The sequence below is a fragment of the Eptesicus fuscus genome, chromosome 4, assembly GCF_027574615.1.
Source record: "Eptesicus fuscus isolate TK198812 chromosome 4, DD_ASM_mEF_20220401, whole genome shotgun sequence".
NCBI lineage: Eukaryota > Metazoa > Chordata > Mammalia > Chiroptera > Vespertilionidae > Eptesicus > Eptesicus fuscus.
The window spans coordinates 16,508,827-16,532,776 of NC_072476.1; the positions used below are offsets into that span (position 1 = coordinate 16,508,827).

Genomic DNA, 23,950 nt, shown 5'->3' on the forward strand with positions numbered 1-23,950 from the left:
GTCATATTTCGATTGCAAGTCTTGAAGCCATCTGAAAAGTTTCCTCTTGATTTTCTCTTCTGAGTTTTGTGCTTTTTCAGATCTGTATTCAATGTCATCAATTTCACCCTCTCAGTATCACTAAGCAGTCTCTATCCTTGATTAAGATGATGGTCTGTGTGAGCAAGTATTAGCACACAGTGTAATGATTGGATAATTTGATGGTGAAGTAGGCCGTCTATGAACTATTCCAATGACTGGTCTAGGTGTTTAAATAACCTAATTGCCTTTGCATAGCTCATAATCCCATTAGGTGATTTTATTTGTTTGTTTGTTTGTTTTTAACTGAATTTAGAAGCAAGCATTAATCTGTTCTCTGTGGGCAGTATTTGAATCATTCATTAGTTCACCATCAGCTCCTGCTCCTAATTTGTGACCATACATTGTGCAAGTTCAGAATGAGTTCATGTGAATTCTACACTCTATTTGGATTCCAGGCTGAAGAAAGAAGTTGGCTGTGTTCTGTGACCTGAGGGTCCATGGATGGTTCAGCCAACCCTTCAGTGTTAGAGCTGGAGGGAACCAGAGTTTACCTAATTGAACCTCTGATTGCACAGATGCAAGGAGATCACATAAGTAAAGAGCTGAAACTCAAATAGTTCAGGCCTAGGCAAGTAACATACATGTTTGAAAGAGATTGGTTTATAATGGAGACAAAGGTAACATACGAAGTTATGACCATTAATATGGGAATAATGCAACCATATGCATGATTCTATGTGACCTTTTGGTGGGGACCCTGTGGTAGTCTAGATGACATATGGTCTGTCCAAAGAGGGTGCCCCCAAATCAGTCCATTGAACCACTTCCCACCTAGTATTACAATTTTTTTTCAAGAGTTAACAGCAAGTTGGATTTTTATGCACTCTCCTGTTCACTTCTGTTTCACTCATTTTTGTTATCTGCCCAGATACTGAGTTTATAAACCCTGACATAATTTTGTAACCTGAATTTATTTTTTTAATAAGAGGCGAGATTAGAAACTTTAACCCTTTGATAAAGTAATATTTCAGATTTATAAAAAAAGACACCTTTGATGCCTCAGTTAGACAGTGAAGAGATTCATAGAATGTTAGAAGCTTGGAAGGACCATCTGGTCTACCTGCTTCATTTATGAACGTGCTGGGGCTCAGAGAAGGGACCTGCCTGGGTCACACAGCGGATGTCAGAACAGTGAATGTCAGCAGAAACCAGAACAGGGACATCCTGAAAGGAAATTTCTACTCAGCCATGCCCCTCCCCGTGCATTCTACTTGCTTTAACTATCAGTTTTCATCTCTATATCTCCTGGATTCTGCAGTAGTTTTCAAAATCCAGATACTCAGGGTTATTGTCACATTGAAATAGAGCTCACAACCCTGCCTTTAGGAGGGAGCCGGGCCCTGTGAGTTGTGGATCCATGTCTCTTTGACATTCTATTTTGTTTCCTAGCCAGAGGTTTCAGCCACTAGGGGGCCTGACACTCACAAAGGTTTCAGGACTTCTAAAAAGAGCCTTTATTTTATCTAGTTCTCTCCTGCTGATCCTGGTGGTAGTGTCAATGGGCCCTGCTCCTTCAATGGTGTTATATGTTCCAGCCAGCTTCACCGCCAGGCGCTTCTGGGTCAAAACACTGTCACTAGTGTCTGAGCTCCCACCGTTGCATCCCTGAAGAGCATGGAGGCTGTCAGAATGTTAAAGCATCACCTTGATGTAGAGCTGGGTCCGGACCATGCACAGGCTCCCTGAGGGGAAGAAGCTTGAAGACTGGGTTCTGCCCCCCAGTAGAGTAATAAACCCTTGTGAGGTCAGTGAGCCTGATAGGTGAGCCAGCAGCATGCAGATCACACTGAAATACTCATGGTCTCTCCAGCTCCTCCACTCTGGCAAGAAGGTCACTATAACCCAGACAATCAGCCATCCCTCTGGCATCAGGAGCAAAATGTATCCAGACTTGAGGACCTGACTTTTATTTGACCTCTACATCCTTGGGACAAAGCTAGATGGCAAGTTCATTCTCCAATAAACCAAGGTTTGCAGACTGTATGGTTCAAAACAAATCAGGCTATCAGGACCAAGGTAATTTGGAGGCTTAAGTGTTTCAGACTTGTTTGAAAGCGAAAAGGCAGTTTCCCTTCTTAAAAAAAAAATCATAGATTTAGTTGTACATTCAAAGAGTTTGGGCTGCCCTGGCCTTTTAAAAGGGGGAAATGTAAGTGTGCATCTGGATTGGTCGATGAAGAAAAACAAAAAGAAATTTATTGGACAGAAAGGAAGGGGAAAAAAAGAGGCAAGTATATTTACTAACAATAGAGATAACAGTAACTAGCAGCTAGTGAGCACATATTTGATACCCAATGCAGGGATGCTAGAAGCTTCCTGTGCACGATGTGATGGAATCTTACAGCATCCACAGGAGCCGGGTACCATAATTAGTCCCTTATTTTCTGGGCGAGAAAATCAGAGCATAGAGAATGGAGGAGATTGCCCAAGGTCATGTCACAAAGCTAAGGAAGGCAGAGCTGGTATTTACAGGCAGCCAGTCTGACCCCAGGGTCCACTCCCTTCCTCACTCCCCCAGCCACACACAATGCTGCACATGTTGTTCACATTCCATCAAGGGGCCAGTGTGATGATGCCGAAATGACAGATGAGGAAACAGAAGCACAGATGTTAAGTGACTTGCCCAAGGCCATACAGTTAACAGAGGGAGCTCACCTGGCAGGCTCCCCTGTCTCCCAAGGGTCTGCTACTCTACTAGAGAGAGAAAAAAAACAAGTCCCTGAGCTTCTGACCCTCTCAGACCTAGCTCTACATCAAGACTGTGATTTAACAATCTGATAATTCATTCATTAATTAACCAATCAGCAGAGGTCTGGTGGATTTCTAAACCCACATTATATAACTTCCCATCAGAAGTAATTTACTTTACCTAAATGGCATTCCCTTCTACTTAATCATGACAATATTGTGGCAGACAAACGTCTTAACAATCTTTATCGCCATAATTCTGTGTTTAGCTCAGAACTGCCACACACACACACACACACACACACACACACACACACACACACACACACACTCCTTGCTGTGGCATCAGGTGGTCCACGGAGTGAAAGGGGCCTTGGAACTACTTGGCAAGCTGACGAGAGGATGCCTAGATCTTCCAGAGAAACCTGCTACAAGGAAATCGCTAATTATAACCCAAATTGTATTTGACTTCTGCATCTTTGCTTCACGTTGTAACACTGTAATTTAAAGAGATTGTTCCCTGGCCTTTTTTTTCGGGGGAGAAATTAACTACCATTTTTTACTAAGAAAAGCGGTGGTAATGGCAATGACAGGAGGTGGGTCCCGCCCCCCTTTCCTTCTAATTGGCTTGCAAGTGGGAGTCAGGTTAGCAATTATGCGAGGAGTTGCCTGGGGTTCCAGGCAGTATCTGTGGGTGACACTCATCTGGTGTCTTTACAAAAGGGAAAGAGATGATGGGGTGGGGCAGGCTTGGGGGAATGAGCCCCAGAGAGTCTCCTTGACTCCAGGAGATGGCAGTTTGGAGACAAGAGGAAGGTCAGGTATGTTGGTTGGATATGGGGACCTTCTCCTGTTTTGAGTCATTAATGCTACTGGCAGTGAAGGCTGGAGGGGACCTCGCCAAATTTGAAAGAGGAGTTAGAGCAGTGCTGAACTCAGAACTTCGGCTGTCTTTTGCCTGTTCATGGGACCCAGAACCCCTCACCAGCCCTCCCTGTCCTCTCTTCCCTCCAGCCTTCTCCAAGCTTTTAGTATCAGCGTTAACTAGCTGGGCCAAGGGTCAGCAAACTATGCCCAATGCACCAATTCTGGCCCACCACTTGATTTTGTCAATAAAGTTTTATTGGAATACAACCACACCCATCCATTCCTGTATTGTTTGTGCTGCTTTAGCTTTTTCAGAATGAAGTAGTTGCAACAGAGATATGTGGACCACTATGCTGAGACTGCTTACTCTCTGGCCGTCAATAGAAAAAGTTTGCTGACCAGTGACCAAGGACAAAGTTTATGTTCTATTGGCCTGCTGACTTTATTCAAACCTTGGGCCTTTTTTGTTGAGCTCACAAAGGGAATGAATCGCCTACCTTTCTAAATGGGAAATTTCACAATAAAATCTGGCTAGATTAAAAAATGGAAAATCTAACAAAACATCGTAACCTGTGTTCATGTTGAGGATGGACTCTCCCCCAGGCTCTTTGACACAGTCCCCACAGCTCCCTGTAGTGTTTCACCAAGCCTCTCCCCGCCCCCCGCTACCCCCATCTGCATGGACTGACCCACAGAGGTATTTGAACTTGACCAGGTCATCTGGGTCTTCGGGATTATTTTTTTAATAAAATATTTGCAATTTCTCCCCTGACCAATGATTTACATTTATTTTATTCTTCCTTTCCATCGAACTGGACTTTTCTTTGGGACTCTGGCAAGTAAATAAATGTGGAACGCCAGAATATAGTCGATACCAGAGTTGTTATATCAGGAATATTGCATCCCTTCCACCTCCAAATACACATCCATATACGCACACATATACACACACAAACTGCCCATGTTTTCTCCATTGGCTTTTATTTAAATCAAAGCAGAATTAATAAATATTATGTTCTGCTCAACATCACAATTGTCATAATTAATGAAGTAAGTAATAATTGTGTTGGTCAAGGTATTCAGGCTCTGAATCCATTCGTTCTAACTATTGGCAGGTGGTGGTAACCCCATTTCACAGATGAGAAAGACAGAGACTTGGGGGTTATGTAAATTGCTCTAGGTTGCAGCACCAGGAACAAAGGCAGCAAATAAACAAAGGCAATTTAAACACATAGGCATAGACAGTGGAACCAGCCCTTCACTAAACTGGGAAACTGTGCTCAGCCCTGATGCTGACATGTAGAATGCAGTAAGTCCCACTTCTGCTGAAACTAGAACAATCGATCCCAACAAGAGCCTCTGGAGGCTTGGTTGAGCCACTGAAGGTCAGTGTTTGGTAAATAGTCATTTAAGCATCTTCCATTGCTCTTAACAAATCTGCAGGGAATTGTTTTCCAGTAGCATAGCAAGCTCAGCAGAGGGAGGATTTAGGGTGAGTGGGTGGGAAAAAGCACATGTTCCTTTTTCAAAATAAAGGTCCATGGGGTGGGAGAGTACCCATGGCAGAGGGAAACCTGGCAGCTAATTCTGGCACAGAGCCCTGCCTGGTCTGCACAGGCGTCTCGTCTCTCCCTGTGTGTGCGCACGGCTTTAGGAAGCCCTGTGACTGTCCTTCTGCAGCTTGGATATTGAGTTCTGCAGGCTTGCTGAGGATTCACAGTGGCCTGACATTGGGGCTGAGCCCTTGATAATGACACTGTAGACACGAGGTAATTACAGATCCGTTATTTCCCAAGTCAAGCTAAGTGGACCTCTGATTATTATTCTGAGTATAATAGGAGCATAACCAACACTGAAGGGAAATTGTACTTCTCTATTTTATTAACCACTTTTATATTCCCTTGTGCATGGCTATGATGCTACGAAATCTCCTTAAATGTGATATTACTCAATATAATACAATAATAATGCACACACCGTAATGTATTGGATTATTTTACAAACAGCCCTTGTGAAATTGAAATTCCCATCACTTCCCTGGGCCAGCTCAGGGCTGCTGGGCTCGCAGGCCCTTTCCGTGGCTGGAAGCCTGGAGAAAACCTTCACAGTCACTTAGGTTTTCATAGACGTAAGCAATTGGCCCACATCATTTTTATTCACAGTGGGCATGTGGATGAGCCACGTTCCAGACATCTCAGTGTATGTTGTAGCTCAGAAATGCAACGGTTTTTGAGACCACAGCGTCCTTTAAAAATGAACTGGGTTAGATGGCATCAAGAAGGAAGCTAGCTAGATAGCAGGGAGGCCTTCCATCCTGGAATTCAATTCTGAAGTGTTTGTAATTGCCTTGGCTGGAGATTCTATCAAATCTCTACTCATATCCCCAGCCTCTGTTCATTTATAAACCTTTTCATGGCACCGTCTCAATGCCAGAGCTGGGACTCCTTTGCATGCTGTATGTGCCTTAAAATTCACTCCTTGAGCCTCTAAAAAATTATTTATTGAATTCTTAGAATATGTCACAATATACATTATACATTAATCTAGTCAACAGTTTTACAATTTTAAACTTTATTTTTGCAATTATAGGTACACATTTCTCAAGGTTGACATTGTAGCTTATTTGTCTTTTTCATTCTTTGTGTCAAGCACAGTGCCTGGCACAAGGTAGATACTCAACAATTGTACATCATCTATTTATTTATTTATTTAAATATATTTTATTGATTTCAGAGAGGAAGGGAGAGGGAGAGATAGAAACATCAATGATGAGAATCATTGATCAGCTGCCTCCTGCACACCCCACACTGGGGATTGAGTTCGCAACCCAGGCACATGCCCCCCTGATTCATAGGTTGATGCTCAACTGCTGAGCCTCACTGGCTAGGCATATATCATTTATTTATTCATGAATATTTCTTGAGTGCCTACTATTTGGGAGGCATAGCGCTAAGCCTTGGAGATTTAAGAGTGAATGACAGACATCTGTTCTTCAAGGAAATTACAGTCTGGCAGAACACATAAATATAAACAAAGAAATAAAAATCACTTGCATACTTAAATAATTACATTTGTGAAAAATGTCATAAATGCAAGGGAAGGAGAAAGTACATATTTCTTCCCACTATGACAGGGATGTCATGTTGTAGCTAGAAATAGCATTGATGAGAGTATTTATACCATGGAAATTGGCAATGGTACAAATCAGAGCTTTTGGTTTTTGTTTTCTGTAGAGGCAGTTGTTGACCAATTACTATCATACCTGTGGCAGGAAAAAGCTTGGAATATTCAAATGAAAGAAAGTCACTGTGCCTAGGTTGGGGGTACAGAGAGAAGATAGCCCAAGATGAGGATAGAGAAGTGGGCAGGGAACACTCAACAGGGCCTTGTAAGCCATTTTGAGGGTTGCATTCTCATTCTTTGTAAAATGGGAGGCCATTGGAGGGTTTTAAATGAGAGAATGTCATGATTAGATTTTGTTTTTAGAAATGACCTGACAGCAGTATAGAAAATGGATTAGAGGAACGCAATAGTGGGGCAGGGAAACGTGCAGAAAGAGCCATTAGTAAGCTATTGCTATGGTTCGGACAGAAGACAGCATGAACTAGTGGGGTCTGGGCAATGAGTTGGCTGTAGGATAGAAGAAAAGGGATAGGGTTCATGATGACACTAAGTTTGTGCATGAGTGAATGCCAACTCTTACAAAGCTAAATCTCGGTGAAGATGAGGATCATTTTCCAAGTAATAGAAGAAGTTGGGATCAAAATGATAATATGTGTGTTTGTCTGCCTGTGTGTGTCAACTTGTAGATGCTAATGAGTCACCTGGATGTAACACTAAGCAAGCCTCTGTTTCTTTATCTTTAAAATGGAAAGAATAACATCTCATATGGTAGCTGTGATTCTTAAGTGGATTGGTGTATATGCAAGAACTTGGCACAGAAAGCATGGGATAAAATTTAGTGGTATCTGAATTCCTGACACATCTAATCTCTGCCCTTTAAAAAGTTGGACAGCCAGACTGGAATTAACTGACAATGTTTCAGATTTGGTCAGAAACACAGAGTTTTCTGTAGTTGATTCACAATGTATAGTGTCAAGTGGGGTGGGGGTGGAGGGAGTTAAACCAAAAAGTCTTCAGTTCTAACTCCAGCTTGAGCATTTGCTTAAGCAAGTCATTTAATGCAGTGGGTGACATCACTATTAGGGTATTAGACTATCTTGGTCCAAACCCTACTTCCACTATCTTTTAATAAGTTAAACAAGTTACTTAATCTCTCTGAGCTTCCATTTTTATACTATAACTGTCCATACAGGGCTTTGGTGAATATAAGAAGGTATTTTAAGCAAAGCTCCTATGACTATGTCCTGCGTATAATTGGCACTCAGTCAATGGGGGCTATGATTAGGCATCATTTTGAGCCTTCGTTTTCCCATCTTTCAAATGGGCACAGTAATAATCTATGTCCTGCCTAGTTGGAATAACCATAAAATGACCAAATAATCTGCCATGTCTCTGCAATATGTGCCATGTACACATGTGAACTTCTGTTTTAAGTGTGGGATGCTATAGTCCCTGGTAATTTAATCCTCACAATGGCCTTTGAGTATAGATGAAATGATGGTGTCTTTACAGATAAGGAAATTGAGGCTTGAAGAGTTGACATGACTTGGCAACTTTCCCAGGGTCACATCACTCATGAGTGGTATGTCTGAATCTACAACCTGTTCTAATAGCCATAACTCTAAACAACTTCTCCTGCAGCCCTTGCCTATGGGGATGGAAGAATGGAGAAGCCATTGGGTTGGGGTGGGAGAACTAAGGAAAGGTGTACTTGTTTCTATGAGATACATACATCCTAACCTTGCCAAGGAGAGTAGGAATCAGGAAATGTTGACTTCTGACATGACTTCATGAAGAACCTTATCCTTGCACCCACCTCAGGAATAGTGTTTGGGATTAACAGAGAAAGCCGGAGACTAGCCACATCTTTCTCCCCCACCCCCAAGTGCAGATTTCCAGTTGGATGCAGACTAGAGCCTTTGGAAACTGTTCATTGGAAAACAGTTCTGGATAAATTAATTTCTGTGATACATAATGCATGAGTGGAAATACATGATATTTTTAAACAATGGAAACGAGAGAATCTGCCTTTTGGGCATTGATCCTAATTTCATTTAATTCAGAAAACATTTATCAACACCTACTGTGTGCCAGATCCTTGCTGGGAAACAGAGATGAATCAGACATGGTTTGTGCCCAGGAACAGTGAGAAATCAGTGAAGGCGCCTGCTGGTGATCAGCACTGGCTTAGACTGTGAGATCAGGGGACAGGGGAGTCATGAGAGTGTCACGGAGGGACACACCTCTTTATAGGGGATGACAAGAGGGTTTGAGAGTGAACATCTGCTGAGAAAAGCTATCCCTGCCTGTGGTTTCAACTGGATGGCTTTCTTCCATTTGCCCTACTCCCATCAATAAAATAGTTATTTAAGACCTTCTACCTTCCAGCCCTTTTGAAACCAGGCTCAAACAATGAGGATACAGCCTTCTTAAGCCCACGTAGACACTTCTCAATTCTTTGAGCACCTTGGATCATGATCAAGTCCCTTAAATTTCCAAAGATAGCCCTACCTTCATTATATGTCAGGCTTATTGTTGAGTGAAGATTAGAGATAATGTATAGAAATCTTTATCACAATTTCTTGCATATTATGCTAATGCATTGATGGGAGTTGCTGTGAGGGCAATGTTGATAACAATAACCTTGAAAATGATAATTTTGAGATGTGTGTTATACTTGTTTTTTAGCTCAACATCGGAGCAGTCACTACTGCTCTGTTACTATTCCTTTGCTTATCATTATTATTATTACTCCAACCACCCCTACTCTATTGTTATACTGTTACTACTCATCCTGTTGTTGCTATTATTAGTTTTATGGTAAAGCATTCATTCACTATTATTTGTTGAGTACTTATTATATAACTAGAGGCCCAGTGCATGAAATTTGTGCACGGGGGGTGTGTCCCTCAGCCCATCCAGCACCCTCTCCAATCTGGGACCCCTCGAGGGATGTCCGACTGCCCGTTTAGGCCCGATCCCAGTGGGATCGGGCCTAAACAGGCAGTCGGACATCCCTCTCACAATCCAGGACTGCTGTCTCCAAACTGCTTGCCTGCCTGCCTTCCTGATTGCCCCTAACCACTTCTGCCTGCCAGCCTGATCACCCTCTAACCACTCCCCTGGCAGCCTGATTGATGCCTAACTGCTCCCCTGCCAGCCTGTTTGCCCCTAACTGCCCTCCCCTGCAGGCCTGGTCCCCCCGCAACTGCTCTCCCCTGCAGGCCTGGATCCCCCCCAACTGCCCTTCCCTGCAGGCCCGGTCGCCCCCAACTTCCCTCCTATGCCGGCCTGGTCACCCCTTACTGCCCTCCCCTGCAGGCCTGATCGCCCACAACTGCCCTTCCTTGCAGGCCTGGTCCCTCCCAACTGCCCTCCCCTGCTGGCCATCTTGTGGTGGCCATCTTGTGTCCATATGGGGGTAGCCATCTTTGAGCACATGGGGGCAGCCATCTTGTGTGTTGGAGTGATGGCCAATTTGCATATTACTCTTTTATTAGATAGGATAGAGGCCTGGTGCACGAGTGGGGGCTGGCTGGTTTGCCCTGAAGGGTGTTCCAGATCAGGGTGGGGGTTCTCTTGGGGCATGGGGCGGCCTGGGCAAGGGGCCTGTGGTGGTTTGCAGTCCAGCCTCGTCCCCCGGCAATCCAAGTGGAGGCCCTGGTATCTGGGATTTATTTATCTTCTATAATTGAAACTTTGTAGCCTTGAGCGGAGGCCAGAGCCAGCCAGGAAGCTTGGCTTCTTCCATTGCTGGGGAAACCCAAGCCTCCTGCTCTCTCCAGCTCCGTAGCTGCCACCATTTTTGTTGGGATTTATTTATCTTCTATAATTGAAACTTTGTAGCCTTGAGTGGAGGCCTGGGCTGGCCAGGGTGTGTGGAAAGTTTGGTTTTCTCCGTTGCCGGGGGAACCCAAACCTCCTGCACGCTCTATGGCTGCATACTCGCTCCTGTTTGGCTGGTGGGCATGGCTTGTGGGTGTAGTGGAGTGATGGTTAATTTGCATATTACTCTTTTATTAGATAGGACTAGAGGCCTGGTGCATGAAAATTCATGCACTGGAGTGGGGGCTCCCTCAGCCTGGCCTGCCCCCTCTCACAGTCCGGGAGCCCTCAGGGGCAGGAGGGGACCTGGCGATCAGGGAAAGGTGACACCCCAATCACACCTCTGCTGCTGCCACTGCCGGCAGCACAAGCCTCAGCCAGCCCTGGTTACCTTAGCCTCAGGTGGCCCTGGGAAGCTGGGTACCTGCCACCCGATGCTTGCCTGCACCTCGGGCATCAGCTGGGCAGCCACCATCTGAGGCTTGCCTTTGCCTCTGGCCGTCCCTGGGCGGCTGGGGGGCTGAGGGCAGGTACAGTCGCACTGCACGCCTGCCACCCCTGGCGGGGCTGAAAGGACTGGGGGACTCCGATAGGGCTGAGGGGACTGGGCACCGCCATCTTGTGGCTATGGGCGCTGCCATCTTTGTGATGGCGTGATGATCAATTTGCATATTCCCTCTTTATTAGATAAGATAAGCAATGGGGATTCAGAAACAGGTACAACCAGGCATGGTTTCTGCCCTCAGCATGACTTGTAGGAAAGACCAATGTAATAAGTAAACAATATAAGTAAATAATTAAAAATTATGCCTAACAAGCTATATCCAAACCTAGGGAGTTAACCACCCTTTTATTTGCTCATGGTTCTGTGCTTCAAGAATTTAGGTCAGGCTCATCATATGGGCAGATCAGCTGGGTTCCCCCACTCAGCCATATCCCACTGATGGTTGGGCTGGGCAGTAAGTTCCAAGGTTTCTCTCAGATGTCTGGTCTTTGGTGATTGTATGACCCCTCTCTCTCTATTTGACTAGCTTGGGCTTCCTCACAGCATGGTGATCTCTGGTTAATCAGACTACTTATATAGGCATCCTCACAGCATAGGCACACTGACACGATGGCTGGATGCCAAAAGGGACAGTCCTAAGCAGTGAAAGTAGAAGCTGCATATCTCTTAAAGCTCTGCCTTGACATTTGCACTGTGCCATTTCTGTCCCATTCTGTTGGCTGAAGTCAGTACAGATTCAGGAGAGGAAAGAGACTCCATCTCTGAACAAGAGGAGTGGCAAAGAATTGCAGCCATTTTATTTTATTTTTTATTCTTTATTGATTAAAGTACTACATATGTCTCCTTTTCCCCCCATAGACCTTTCCTCGACCACTCCTCCCCCTCAACACATGCCCTCACCCACCTACTGTCTGTGTCCATGAGTTATGCTTATATGCATGCATACAAGTCCTTTGGTTGATCTCTTACATCCTCCCCCTCCTGCCTTCACTCTGAGGTTTGACAGTCTGTTGATGCTTCTCTGTCTCGGGATCTATTTTTGTTCATCAGTTTATGTTGTTCATTATACTCCACAAATGAGTGAGATCGTGTGATATTTATCTTTCTCCGACTGGCTTATTTTGCTTAGCATAATGCTTTCCATGTCCATCCATGCTGATATTGCAACCATTTTAAATCTACCATGATATCTTTGGAAATAAACACATATTAAGTTGAGAAAGAGAATAGTGATAGAGGAATTAGGTCATAGAAGCCTTCCCTCAGGAGATGACTGTTAAGCTGTATTCTGAAGGATAGAATAAAGCATGAGAATACAATGGGAACAGCATTCCAGAAAGAGGGGAAAGCATGTGGAAGGCCACATGTTCCGTTCTCTGTATTCCCAGTGCAGCGTTTTTTTTCCCCAAGTAGGGAGTCTCTTCTTGGAGATGGCAGTAAGATAGAGTATGCAAAGCTTTTGGACATCTGAGAAGCCCGGGTGAAATCCTGTCCCCACTGCTTTTTATTTGTGTGATGGAAGGCAAGAGATCATGTATGTAAATGGGGTAACCTTAGTAGGTGCTCCATAAATGGAAATAATTTTATTCTTCCCATGTATTTCCAATGGAGATTCCCCAAATACCACTCTTGATGACTTGTAGTCAGTTAGGAGATGGTGCCACCAGCCATGGGTGGCCAGAGTAAGGTGAGATGCAGGGGACACAGAGTACACAGAGACTGTGTCCAGCCACAGAGATCCACACACAGTGGCCTATTGCCTGGGGAACAAGCTAGTACTCAGCTTGTTGCGTCTGGCCTCCCAGCCCAGCTTCCAGCAGGGACTGGGGGATGAAAGGTGGAAGAGGACTCTTTCTTAGAATTGTAGGAAAGTAAGATAGCAATAGTTGAGAAGAGACAGGATGAAAACTTATTCCCCACACTGGCTTATTTCTCCTCTGTAGTAAAGGCAGCCCTTTGGAGCTAAGCATTCAAATCGCAACACTGCTACTGATTCACTGCATGACTTAGGAAACTATATGACCTCCCTCAGTCCTGAATGAAGCACGGAAGGGGCTCCATAAATTGTAGCTCCTACTAGTTCTGCTATCATCACGGGTGCCATTACTGTTACTACTTTGTAGATTTCTTATTATGGTTAAAGCTTAGGGAGGCAGGTGCCTAATTAATTGGTGATGGGATTCTTCTAACCTCTGTCTCTTGTTTCAAAGGTTCATTTTGCCAACTTAGAGGTTTTATGTTCCACTCCAACCTCGGTACGTTGCTTCATCGCTTGTGCCTTTCCGTTTTCTCCTGCCCTCACTTTTACCTTTGCATGGAACCCTTGGCCTCTGCCTGTAGTCACTGTTCACCACTCAAGGTATTTAAGATGACGCAACATTGCATCACGTGGGTGATGTGACCACGAAAATGGACTCTTGTAGTGATTGTGATTCCCCCACATACTACCCTTCAAGACTTGGCAAATAACTTACCTGTTTTTTGTTATCGACCATAAACCATAAAATTAGGATACTGAAAGTACTTGGAGGGTCATTGTGAAGTTGAGGCAGGTCAATGATTTAGAAATTCTTAACCATTGTCAGGCATATAGGATACATTCAATAGCCATGGATTGCTTTTGTCTCTGCTGTCTCATTGGTGGTTGCTATAGACACAAAGTCTTTTATAAACCCACTCATAATAGCCATGACATCTTCAGGCTGGCTGTACCTTGTCTTCTTTGAAAGTGTAATAAGGCACATCATCAACAACACCTCTGTGATACTTTCTAGAGGGGCCTCCTGTCTTTCCCAGCTTCTGTGTTAGGCTATGTATCAATATTTCCATTTTGGCAGCTTAAAACACTGAGGCTCAGAGGACCCTTACAACTTGCCCCAATCCCCTCATGTCGCCAAGGCCAGATTCATGCCCTGCACTGTACCTACCCCTGAGGCCCCTCTGTGCCCAGCCCTTGCTGGGTCTCTCTGAGGGCTCTTCACATTGCAGACTCTGGTTAATTCCATGAATTGCCTGCTGCATCTCTGGGAGGCTCAGATAAGAGGCACATTAGAATCCACCTTGCCCCGGGGCCCACGGTGTTTCCATGTAGGGGAAGCCCCCCACCTGGAAATCCAAGGCTTCAGCAGCTCATAAAAGCCCTGTTCCACCGCCTGCCGCAGCCCACACCCTGAGCAGAAAGATAATTCACCTTAATTACCCAGGATCCATGGTTAAGGACAAGTACAAAGGACTCTAACTGAAGTTCAAAACTGAGCGATTCAGCAAAATCGCATGAGGTCAATTCCCTGGGAAAGAAGAGTTCATCGCTGACAGTTCTAAAAGGGAGCCTTTACCCTCTGTTGGCTGCAAACCCAAGGCAAAGGCCTAGGCCCAGCTGTGGCCCATGCCTCTCGCTCCAATGTAGCTCCAGAAGGAGCCCTACCGGCAGAAAGCTCCTATCTCCCGCTAGCACGTCATCCTGTATCAATGATACCACAATTGTTTGTTTTTCATCCGGTGTGCTTCTTAATTTTTTTTGTCTGACTCATATCTTACTTAAAAATTGAATGGCCCTTCTCATCTAGGGCAGAGGAAGGAAATGCATCTCAATTTGCTATGAAAATACAGTTCATTTCCACCTCCAGTGTCTCAGGCACTATTATATTACCCTAAGTTTGGGGTTTGCCCTTTAATTGATTTCTGACATAAGGGGTGAGTGATTCATTTTCTGGGATGCTCACCGGGTTGGCACATTGGAATGGGAAGAGCATGGAGCCTGCAGGCCAAGTGGCTGAGCTCGCCTTCTCACTAACCATGTGGCCCGTAGGTCTGGCACTGTCTCTTGAGTCTCAGTTACTTGATCCAAATGATCTTGCTGGTTGGCATGAGGATGAAGTGGAATACTATGAGTGATTTGGGTGCTTAAGAAATCGTCTTGGTGATTTGTAGAGCAGGTGCTTGCAAAGGTGCCCTGCGAGAATGGATGTTCCACTTCCCAGCAAAGCCAGATCCCCAAGGGGCAGAACAGCTGTGTGAGGTCAGAGAGCAAGACTGGGCTAGTGTCTGTGGCCCCATCTCTCAAGACCTGAGCTGGAGAGGAGTGTGGGCCTTCTCAGGGGTACCCCTGAACTAACTGTAGCAGCAGTTCTCTGTGACAAATGGCAGGTGAGATTTTGGTGATATTAAATGTAATAAAGACTGGAACCCAGAATATCCCAACCTGCTTTTTCAACTCCCCCCACCCCATGGGGTACTCATCCCAGAGAAAAATACACTGGGAAGATTGGTCCAAGGGGAGACTTAATGCTCCCTTTTAAATATCTAAGCAACTAACAAATGTCCACACACAGGGACCCATGACAAGACAAACTGGGAGCATATCACTTAGGCCTGAAGGCATAACCAGATGTAACTATCTCTTCATTTTCCACGGCAGGTCAGTTTCCAAATGATTGCAAACACAGAGATGATAGCATGGAGAAAAGGGACAAAATAGAATAAAAGAGAGAAAGAAAGAGAAGGTGCGTGAAGGTAGAAGGAAGGGAGGTGGATAGAGAAGGGGGACCCCATCATTTTTTACTTCTTTAAAAAGAAACATAAACAGCAAGGATTTCAAGTGACATTGCTACTGTAGGCACTGGCATTTGAGGCTTGGTGACTGTGTCCCAGGTTCTGAACAATCATATGGGCGATGTTCTTCCTCAGTAAAAGGGACAAGGGCAGCTAGGTCACGCCGAGTACCATTGCAGCATCCTTCTTCGGTTCCTGCACCAGCTCTGCCTTGGAAATAGTGCTTAGGAGGTAGTGATTAAGGGGCACAACCCCTGAGCTACTAGGTCTGCACTCTGGAGCACAGTTTAGGAGGCCAGTGGGAACCGACTTTCAACATGTTCCCTAAGTGAGTCTTATGCAGCCAACGAGACACAGAACTTCACACAAGGTTTTAGGGCCAGTGTTTTGAACACTTGTCAACGCTCACTTACCGAAGAGTGGCAAACTCTCGGGGACATGTGGGATCTGATGTAAACCATGAGAGTATTTTCAGGCTAGATTCCGATAGTGATCGTGGTGGTGCCGGCAGCTGCCATGGCCAGGGACCTGTCAGATGCAAGACACTGTCCTGTGTATTGCCCGTTCTCAAGAATCCCTGGGCAAGGCAGGTTCTCCCTTTTTCAGAGGAGACAACGGGATCTCAGAGGAGCTGCACAGTCTGTGCGCCCACTGACCACAGCCTCATGCACATTAACATTGAGACCGTTTCTGAAGGTTTTTTGACAGCCATAATGTGTGGACTTCCTGATATTTGCTGGGCAGTTGCCTATGTGTTTGAAATCCTTTATTTCCATTTGTCTTCCCAATGACTCCATGAAGCGGGAGAGATTTCCCTCATTCTTCAGAGTAGAAAAATGAGGCCAGGTATGTCTGAGCCGAACGCAAAGCTAACTCCAAAGGCTGGGCTTTGAGTTGTTACATTCTATTTCTCACCCCCTTCCTTTGGGGGTGAACGTTTCTTGAAAATGACTACCTTCATGGAATAGTAACTAAGGGGAAGGGAGTGTTGAGGTAAGACCATCCTGTGTCTAAGCACTTGCTAGCTGTGTTGCCGAATTTGCTCAATGTGATAGTTGAGGAGTGCCTTGCCCACGAGTCATGTCCACCGGAACTTCGGAATGTGACCTTGTTAGAAAAATAGCGTCTTTGCAGATATACTGCAGTTAGTTAAGTTAAATGGGGTCATACCAGGTTAAAGTGCACCCTAAGTCCAGAGACTCATGTCCTCATGAGAAGGACATGTGAGACAAAGGGAGGCCACAGGACTACCGAGGCAGAGAGTGGAGTGATGCAGCTACAAGCCAAGGAATGCCGAGGATGGCTAGGAGCTACCAGGATCCAGGAAGAGTCCAGGAAGACCTTCCCCTAGAGCCTTTGGTGGGAGCAAGACTTAGCCAACATCTTGATTTTGGCATTCTGACCTCCAGAACTATGAAAGAATACATTTATGTGGTTTTAGTCACCCAGTTGGTGGTCATTTGTTTGGGCAGCTCTAGGAAAACGAATACATATGGATATTTGTTTCTTGAGTTTATTTGCTTTATAGCACTTACTGCAACTTGCAATAATTTCTTGTATTAGTTTTCTTACTTGTGCTGGCCTGTCAGCCATACTGGAATCTCCGTTCCGTGTTGCATTTTGCACATCATTCCTGTATCTCTGATGTTTGCTCAGAGTAAGGGCTCAGGAAAAAATGTGTTGGTTCAATGAATGAGCAAACAGATGAATGAATGAATGGGGCTGTTGTGAGGATTAAGTACAGTAATATATTGAAATTGCATCATCTAGTCCTTGGCCAAGAACAGGCATGTAACATAAAAGGAGTTTTGATTATCATCTGAGGCTGGAATGATGTTTTTGCTAGGGCCCCGCTGCCTTGCTGAGAGCCAACAGGAATGTGAGTAGTTACATGGACTGAGAGAACACAGTTAAAGTTACTTCTGCAGAGGTTGACAGGATGAGAGCCCCATCCTCCCTTTCAGGAACTGCAGTTTCCCTTTAAGGAAAGAAGCCCACCAGTGAGCGAGGCAGGATCCAGGCAGTGGGGAATGGGGCGGGCAGTGTTTGCAGCCCCCTGACCCCATGCTTTTAGCCAGGCCTCTGCCTTTCCACTCTGTGGAGGCTTTGATCTCATTTCCCTGTTCACAGCAGACACACATTAGTCGATAATTCTGGGAGACATCAAAACCCTACCACCAAGAAGCTGCAAGCCATGTTCCTGGGCCCTAGAGGGGCTTGTGCTATTTCCTGGGGTGTGAGGTGCTGAGGCTGCAGGCTTTAGTAAGCCCAGCTCTGCCTCGCTTCTGTCTGCCCCTGACTCAGTGAATTCAGAATTAAGCCAACTGTCCTGAATGGAAGAGTTGATCTTTATGGTGGCTTGATTACCTATGGCAGCTGTATTATTCCTGGATTTTCTTCCCAGATAGAGGCAGACCATGCAGAGGAAGTAACATGGGCTCGGGAGCTGGAAAACTTGGTAAAAGTTCCCAGCTCCACCTTTAAAGTCTGCGTGACCACCAGCCAATCCTATGCCCTTTCTGAGTCTGTCTTTGCATCTGGAAGCAGAACCAGAAATATCAGCTCTGCCTACCCGACAGGATGGCTTGAAACTCACATGGCCACTCAGATGTGCACATGCTGTAGAAATCGGGAAGTGTTATAAAAATAGAAGCAATTAGTACCATTATCCTGTGAATCTGAGCTCATTTTAAAAAATCAGTAACTGACCCTGTGTTATGCATGGCAGATTGAGAGACAAACAAAACCTGGGTCCTCATGCCTTTATACTATGCAAATAACTACTGTTCATTATAAAAAAGATAGAAACCCCATCATCATCATCATCATCATCACAATTGTTCTATCATTTCATTGACCACCTGGCTGTTGATCCTCTGAGAGCTTTTTCAATATGCTACCAAAAAATTAAAAGTAAATAAAAATAGAAAGATGGCACATGCCATCCTGTTTTGTGACTTGCTTTCTAATTTAAAATACACACATACCTTTCCAAGTCATTTCGTGTATTTTAACATTTTTTCCCCTCTGGGGGCCTCTGCGTGTTTTATGGCCTGGCATCATTTCAGCTGCACGTAGCTTTTGAGCCCGTCCCTGGTAGTTGGACACGTAGGTTGTTTCCCATTTTTCACTGTGGCAAATATCACCGTGATGGATTTCCTCTTGCCCAAATCTTTGCACACTTTCATGATTGTTTCTGTAGAATAAATTCCCAGAAGTGGAACCGCTGGGTCAAAGAGTAAAAATGCACATTTTTTAAGGCTTTTGATAGTCAGATAAAACTAAAAAAAAAAAAAAAAAAATCACCCTCCAGAAACATTACACCAATTTAAACTCCCACCAGCGCTGCATGGGAGTGCCCCTTTTCCCGAACTTTCGCCAGTTACCAAGCATTATCTCCGAGTGATTTAAAATGCCTGGAGAAAGGAGCGATAAGGGTTTCTAAACAGCACTGGCTAAAACACGAGTGCTGTATATTGGCTTTCAGCTTGATAAATACTTTCTTATAAGGTCATAAATATCAGCGGTACCAAAGGTTAATGTAGTGTGCAATGCTGTAAAATTCAGCAGGCAACCTGCTAGATCATAATGATGCATTAACGCCTTCCAGGATGAAGTGCGATGACTTACAAAGTCTGTTTATAAGTGGCCCCTAACTCAACAAGTGCATAATTGTGTCAGCTGGCCCCACTGTTGACGCAAACATAATTTATTCAGTGAGCACCTTGCCTTCCATTATATGCCAACAATGAAAAGGAGAGGAGAGGGGAGGAGGACAGTTGAGGAAAGTTGAGGAGAAGATGGCTAGTGGATCTGACTATGCATTTAATCCCTCCTGCAAGCTACAGATACTTAAAAAGACCCATTGATTGAAGAAAAAGAAACCAAATCACCCTTTCTGTGTATTTCTGGTGACCTCCCGGCACGGCTGGCAGTGTCAAAAGCAGAATCTAGGCAGGCGTGACAAACAGCTGTGCCGTTAGAAAGCACGTGCCTTTAGAAACCAGACTTTTAAATGATCTGGTTTGTGTTTCGAAGCTTGCGATGCAGATACCTTGTTTCATGTTTTATGCAGGTGCCAACAGGTTTCATGGTTCTTTGCTATTGTTCCTGGATGGGCTACTATGAAGATGCAACCTGTTACTATGATTAATGAATGTGAAGGGTGTGTGTGTTTTAAAGCAGGAGAGTCATCTATCCTGGTAGGAGACAGAACAGAAGGGATGACACCAAAGGCCATGTGCCATGTTGGTTTTCAATCATGTGGTGACGGGGCAAATCCCAGGGTGTGGACATGCCCATGACATCTTAGCCCAGCTCTGGTTTTGCTCATAGCTGGCGCCTTTCCTGTTTTGGAGTTTTGTACAATGGAAATACACTGGAAGTTTACATTTTGAGCAATTTATTCCATCCATTTTCAGTGGAAATTCACCATGTCAAATATTCTGAAAGAAACCAAGGAGTTCTGCGTATTCCCTCTCTCTTCTCTCCTCCCCTCCCCTCTGCTTTCCTCTCCCTCCCTCTCTCTCTCTCTCTCTCTCACACACTCACTCACACACACACACACACACACACACACACACAGTTCTTAGTTTTTAAAAACACACACACTTTTTTAACCTGCTGCTGAGCACTGGGAATACAGAGGCGGATGAAACGCACTCCATGCCCTAGTCTAGTGGGTAGACCAGTGCGACGGGCAAATGCCTTCATAGGACAGCAACCGGGATGCTGTGAGGGCTCAGACAAGAGAGGCCCAGAGTCCCTTCTCTCCAGTCCCACTTTCTGCTTCTGTTCATCCATATCCCCCATCTCCTGATTCGTCACGATGGAGAGGGCAGTTTCCCTCTGTGTTTTCATCTACACGTGACACCACTAGGGTCCAGTCTACTTGAAGCCATAACCATCAGCCTGGCTGCAGAGTGGCAGCAAACAGGAACTTCCAGGCAGGGTGGCACTTTCATGCCACAGCTATTCGTTAGGACCCCCTTCCTTGTGCTCGAATCACTGATGAGGTATTCAAGAACCTCCCTCACCGGGTTCTGGAAGTGTGCCAAACAAGACCTACGGCGATGCTGCCGCACAGAGCTTCCCTTCCAGGGATCAGATAAATCCATCCAAGTACCTTCCACCTTGATGGTGAAACACACAGCCGGGGTGCTGAGAGATGCAGGGTGGGCAGGGAGGGTTCTCTGAAGAAGGGACATTTAAGCAGATGACTAAGGCTGAGAGGGTCCCATTGGCCAACAGGAGGAAGAGGGCTCCAGGGAGAGGAGCCCACAAATGTGAAGGCCTCGAGCTGGGCAGGACCCTGGTGGTGTTGCAGGAGTGAGAGGAGGGAGTGCGGCTGTCAGGATGTGGGTAAGCCAAGAGGTGTTTGCAAATGGGGCCTTGCTCGCCGAGCCAGGAGTTTACCTTTAATTTCAGGAACAAGGGGAAGCTACCAGAGAGTGCTGAAGCAGTAAGGGTCCTTTCTCTTGGTTTTGTTCTTTTTAGGGGAGCGGGGGGGCTGGGCTGGAGAATACCCTAAGTGCCAGTGTCAACACGTGCTTTGTGGGAGTCTATAAAGATTAATTTGGTGATACAAATATCTTCTCCAGGCGAGGGAGATGGCTCTGACGATGCCCAGAGGGTAGGCTTGATGATCTGAGTGCGCTTGGAAGGTCTATAGCGGATAGCCACGTTGTCCACTGAATGTCTCTTCCATTTTTAATGAGGAGCCTGGAGGCACTGTATAAATAAAACGGCCGGATTATTGAATTATCACTCTACAGGACATCTTATATTAGTCCTAATTAAATGATGCTTTTCATATGAACAAGCAGTGCTCAGAAAAGATCCCAGTTTTCAGTCCTGACATCACAGAAGCAGGAAGCCTTAGAAATTTTTGGATCGGGCATGATGCCCCTGGACTCAATGGAGGGCACAGGTGGTGGGTTTTCAGATCTCGACCTGCATTTTTTGTTTTTTTTGGTAAAGACGATGACTGCCCCCTTCACTCAAACTCAGACATCCTCGTTCATCCAAACAAGAGATGCTTGGGGGCCTTCTGCTTTCAGCCATAGTGGAATGACTGGGACTGGTTTACATTCCCATCTTAACTCTCTGAAAAACAGAAAAGGTCAATGTATAAGCAACAGTGGTTTCAGATGTTGAACCAATGGGAGGACCAAGATGGACCCTACAGTGGCTCCAGCTCACTGCATAGACAGGTTTCCAAACCACAGAGCAAGGAACGGGACTCAAGGAAGGAATTTTTAGGGTGCCCTTGATGGGTACTAGATGCTGGGGACACAATAGCAACTGAGACAGGCAAGATCACTGTTCTGCTGAGCTTACCTAATTGCGGGGGGACAGTCAGTATATAACTAAATAAATGGGGTCATGTTAGCGAGGATAGTGGGTTGTCTGCACAGGCTGGCAAGAACCAATTGTGTGCATTTCTTCCCAACTCTGTGTTCAGTGACATCATGTTGGTAGCTTGACCTTGGCCGGTGTGGGAGTATTTATACCCAGGCTTATTTTGCTTGTTTGTTTGTTTTTTGCACAGTTTTTTGACAACATAACTTTTCAGACATTGTAGTGAAAAAGGGCTTTGTAAGAGATCATCATTTCTGTTGAGATATGAGGATGAAGAGCCAATTGTTCATGGGCAAACCTTAGGGGGAAAGATCTGGCAGAAGAAATAGCATGTGCAAAGGTCATGTGTCCACACCCTGACCTCTTCCATTCTCTCTGATGTTCAGGGTGGAAGTCTCACTTTCCCCTACACTCCCTTAGCGAGATGTGCATTCCACTTGTGCGTCAGCCACTTCATCCCTGATTTTTTTTACTTCTGTGACAAAACAGAAGAGAATAGATGTATATAATTATTCCAACTTGAGCCTTAATTTTGTTTCCAGACTGTCTTCTCCATTCTGAGTCTTTTATTTTCCAAGTAGCATTTTACTACTTGTTCCTAGGAATGCTTCATTATTTCCTTGTCGGTAAAAAAGTTGGTCTGTAGCTGCAGGATTTTGTATAGATTGTGACATCATTTTATAATGAGGGGAGATTAGAAAACAGAAATGGGAATATTCCTTTAACATCTAGAGGTGTAGGACTCCACCATGGGAAGGCCAAGAGCCTTTGAAGGCGTTTTACAGAAGCATTTTCTTGAGTACCAGGCTATCTTCAGAGACCTTGCCGAGCTCAGCCTGAAGGAATGAGCTGAGTGGACCAATGGCCTGAGTGACCAGCAGGTCAATGTTAATTGATAATGATGCTTTTTATGGCAAAATACGAACTGAACCTTAACTCCATTCTTAATATGCACTGCAGAAGCAGAGAGAGAAATCCATAGTTCATGACCCTGTACGATTTATGTCTCAAGCATTTTCAAGGCGCCAGCCTTTTGCTGTGTTTTGTTTTTGCCTGACCTATCCACTCCTCTCAAATATTCTCTGACATGTCCCCTCTGTCCTCTCACTAAACTAATAAGATATTCCAGGAATATCCATTCTCCCCTGCTTCCTCCCTTCCTCCCTTCCTCCTTTCCTTCCTTCCTTCCTTCCTTCTTTCTTCCTTCCTTCCTTCCTTCCTTCCTTCCTTCCTTCTTTCCTTCCTTCCTCCCTTCCTTCCTTCCTTCCTTCCTTCCTTCCTTCCTTCCTTCCTTCCTTCCTTCCTTCCTTCCTTCCTTCCTTCCTTCTTTCTTTTAGTTTTTCAAATGTCTGCAATTTTTACAGATTACTCTAGATAGCTTAAAATATGGCGTAATAATGATACATGCTAATTAGACTTACAAGGCTGAGAAACACTGCTGAACGTCAGTGCGCACTCACAAAGGAAGGAAGAAGCTTATGGCAAAGTCATAATTCCAATGAAGGTCTCCCAGTGGCCAGTGCACAAGGGGTCAGGGTGCAGAACTCACTTCAGAAGGTACGGCCTGGTGTTGCCGAGATGGAGCTGTGTCATAAGGCCCAGCTTCAAAGGAATTCATACCGCAAGAATGGAGTTGGCTGACTCAGTGCACGTGTTTGGACAGTCACACGCCAATCCTGATAAATGCATGAGGCAAGGAGGCTGGTCTGTAGGCCAACAAGAGACAAGGTTCTGGTAGATGGTGACATCCAATGTCAGCAACAGTCCAGGCTGTGGGCCTGGGAGGTGTTTGGAAGAGTCCAGTTCTATTCCAAAGTCATCAGTGTATGCTTGGCTCTGTGCTAGACAATGAGGATTAGAACAGAAGACCCAGATCCCACTCTTTCAGAGCTTGGGATAATGGGACATTTAATAGATAGTCTCAATGTAATATGCTATATTCTAAGATAA

General features: G+C 45.0%; 1 protein-coding gene across 11 annotated transcripts in view; it reads left to right on the forward strand.

The window, feature by feature from the left end:
• RBFOX1 (RNA binding fox-1 homolog 1) overlaps positions 1 to 23,950 on the forward strand; it is a 371,606-nt gene that overhangs the window by 197,526 nt on the left and 150,130 nt on the right. Inside the window, exon 2 of one of the 11 annotated variants that reach the window (XM_054714708.1) lies at positions 21,478 to 21,483. The exons of the other annotated variants lie outside the window; for them this stretch is intronic. Within the exon in view, the coding sequence (XP_054570683.1) occupies positions 21,478 to 21,483 (6 nt within the window). The remainder of the gene's footprint in view (positions 1 to 21,477; positions 21,484 to 23,950) is intronic. 11 annotated transcript variants of the gene reach the window in all.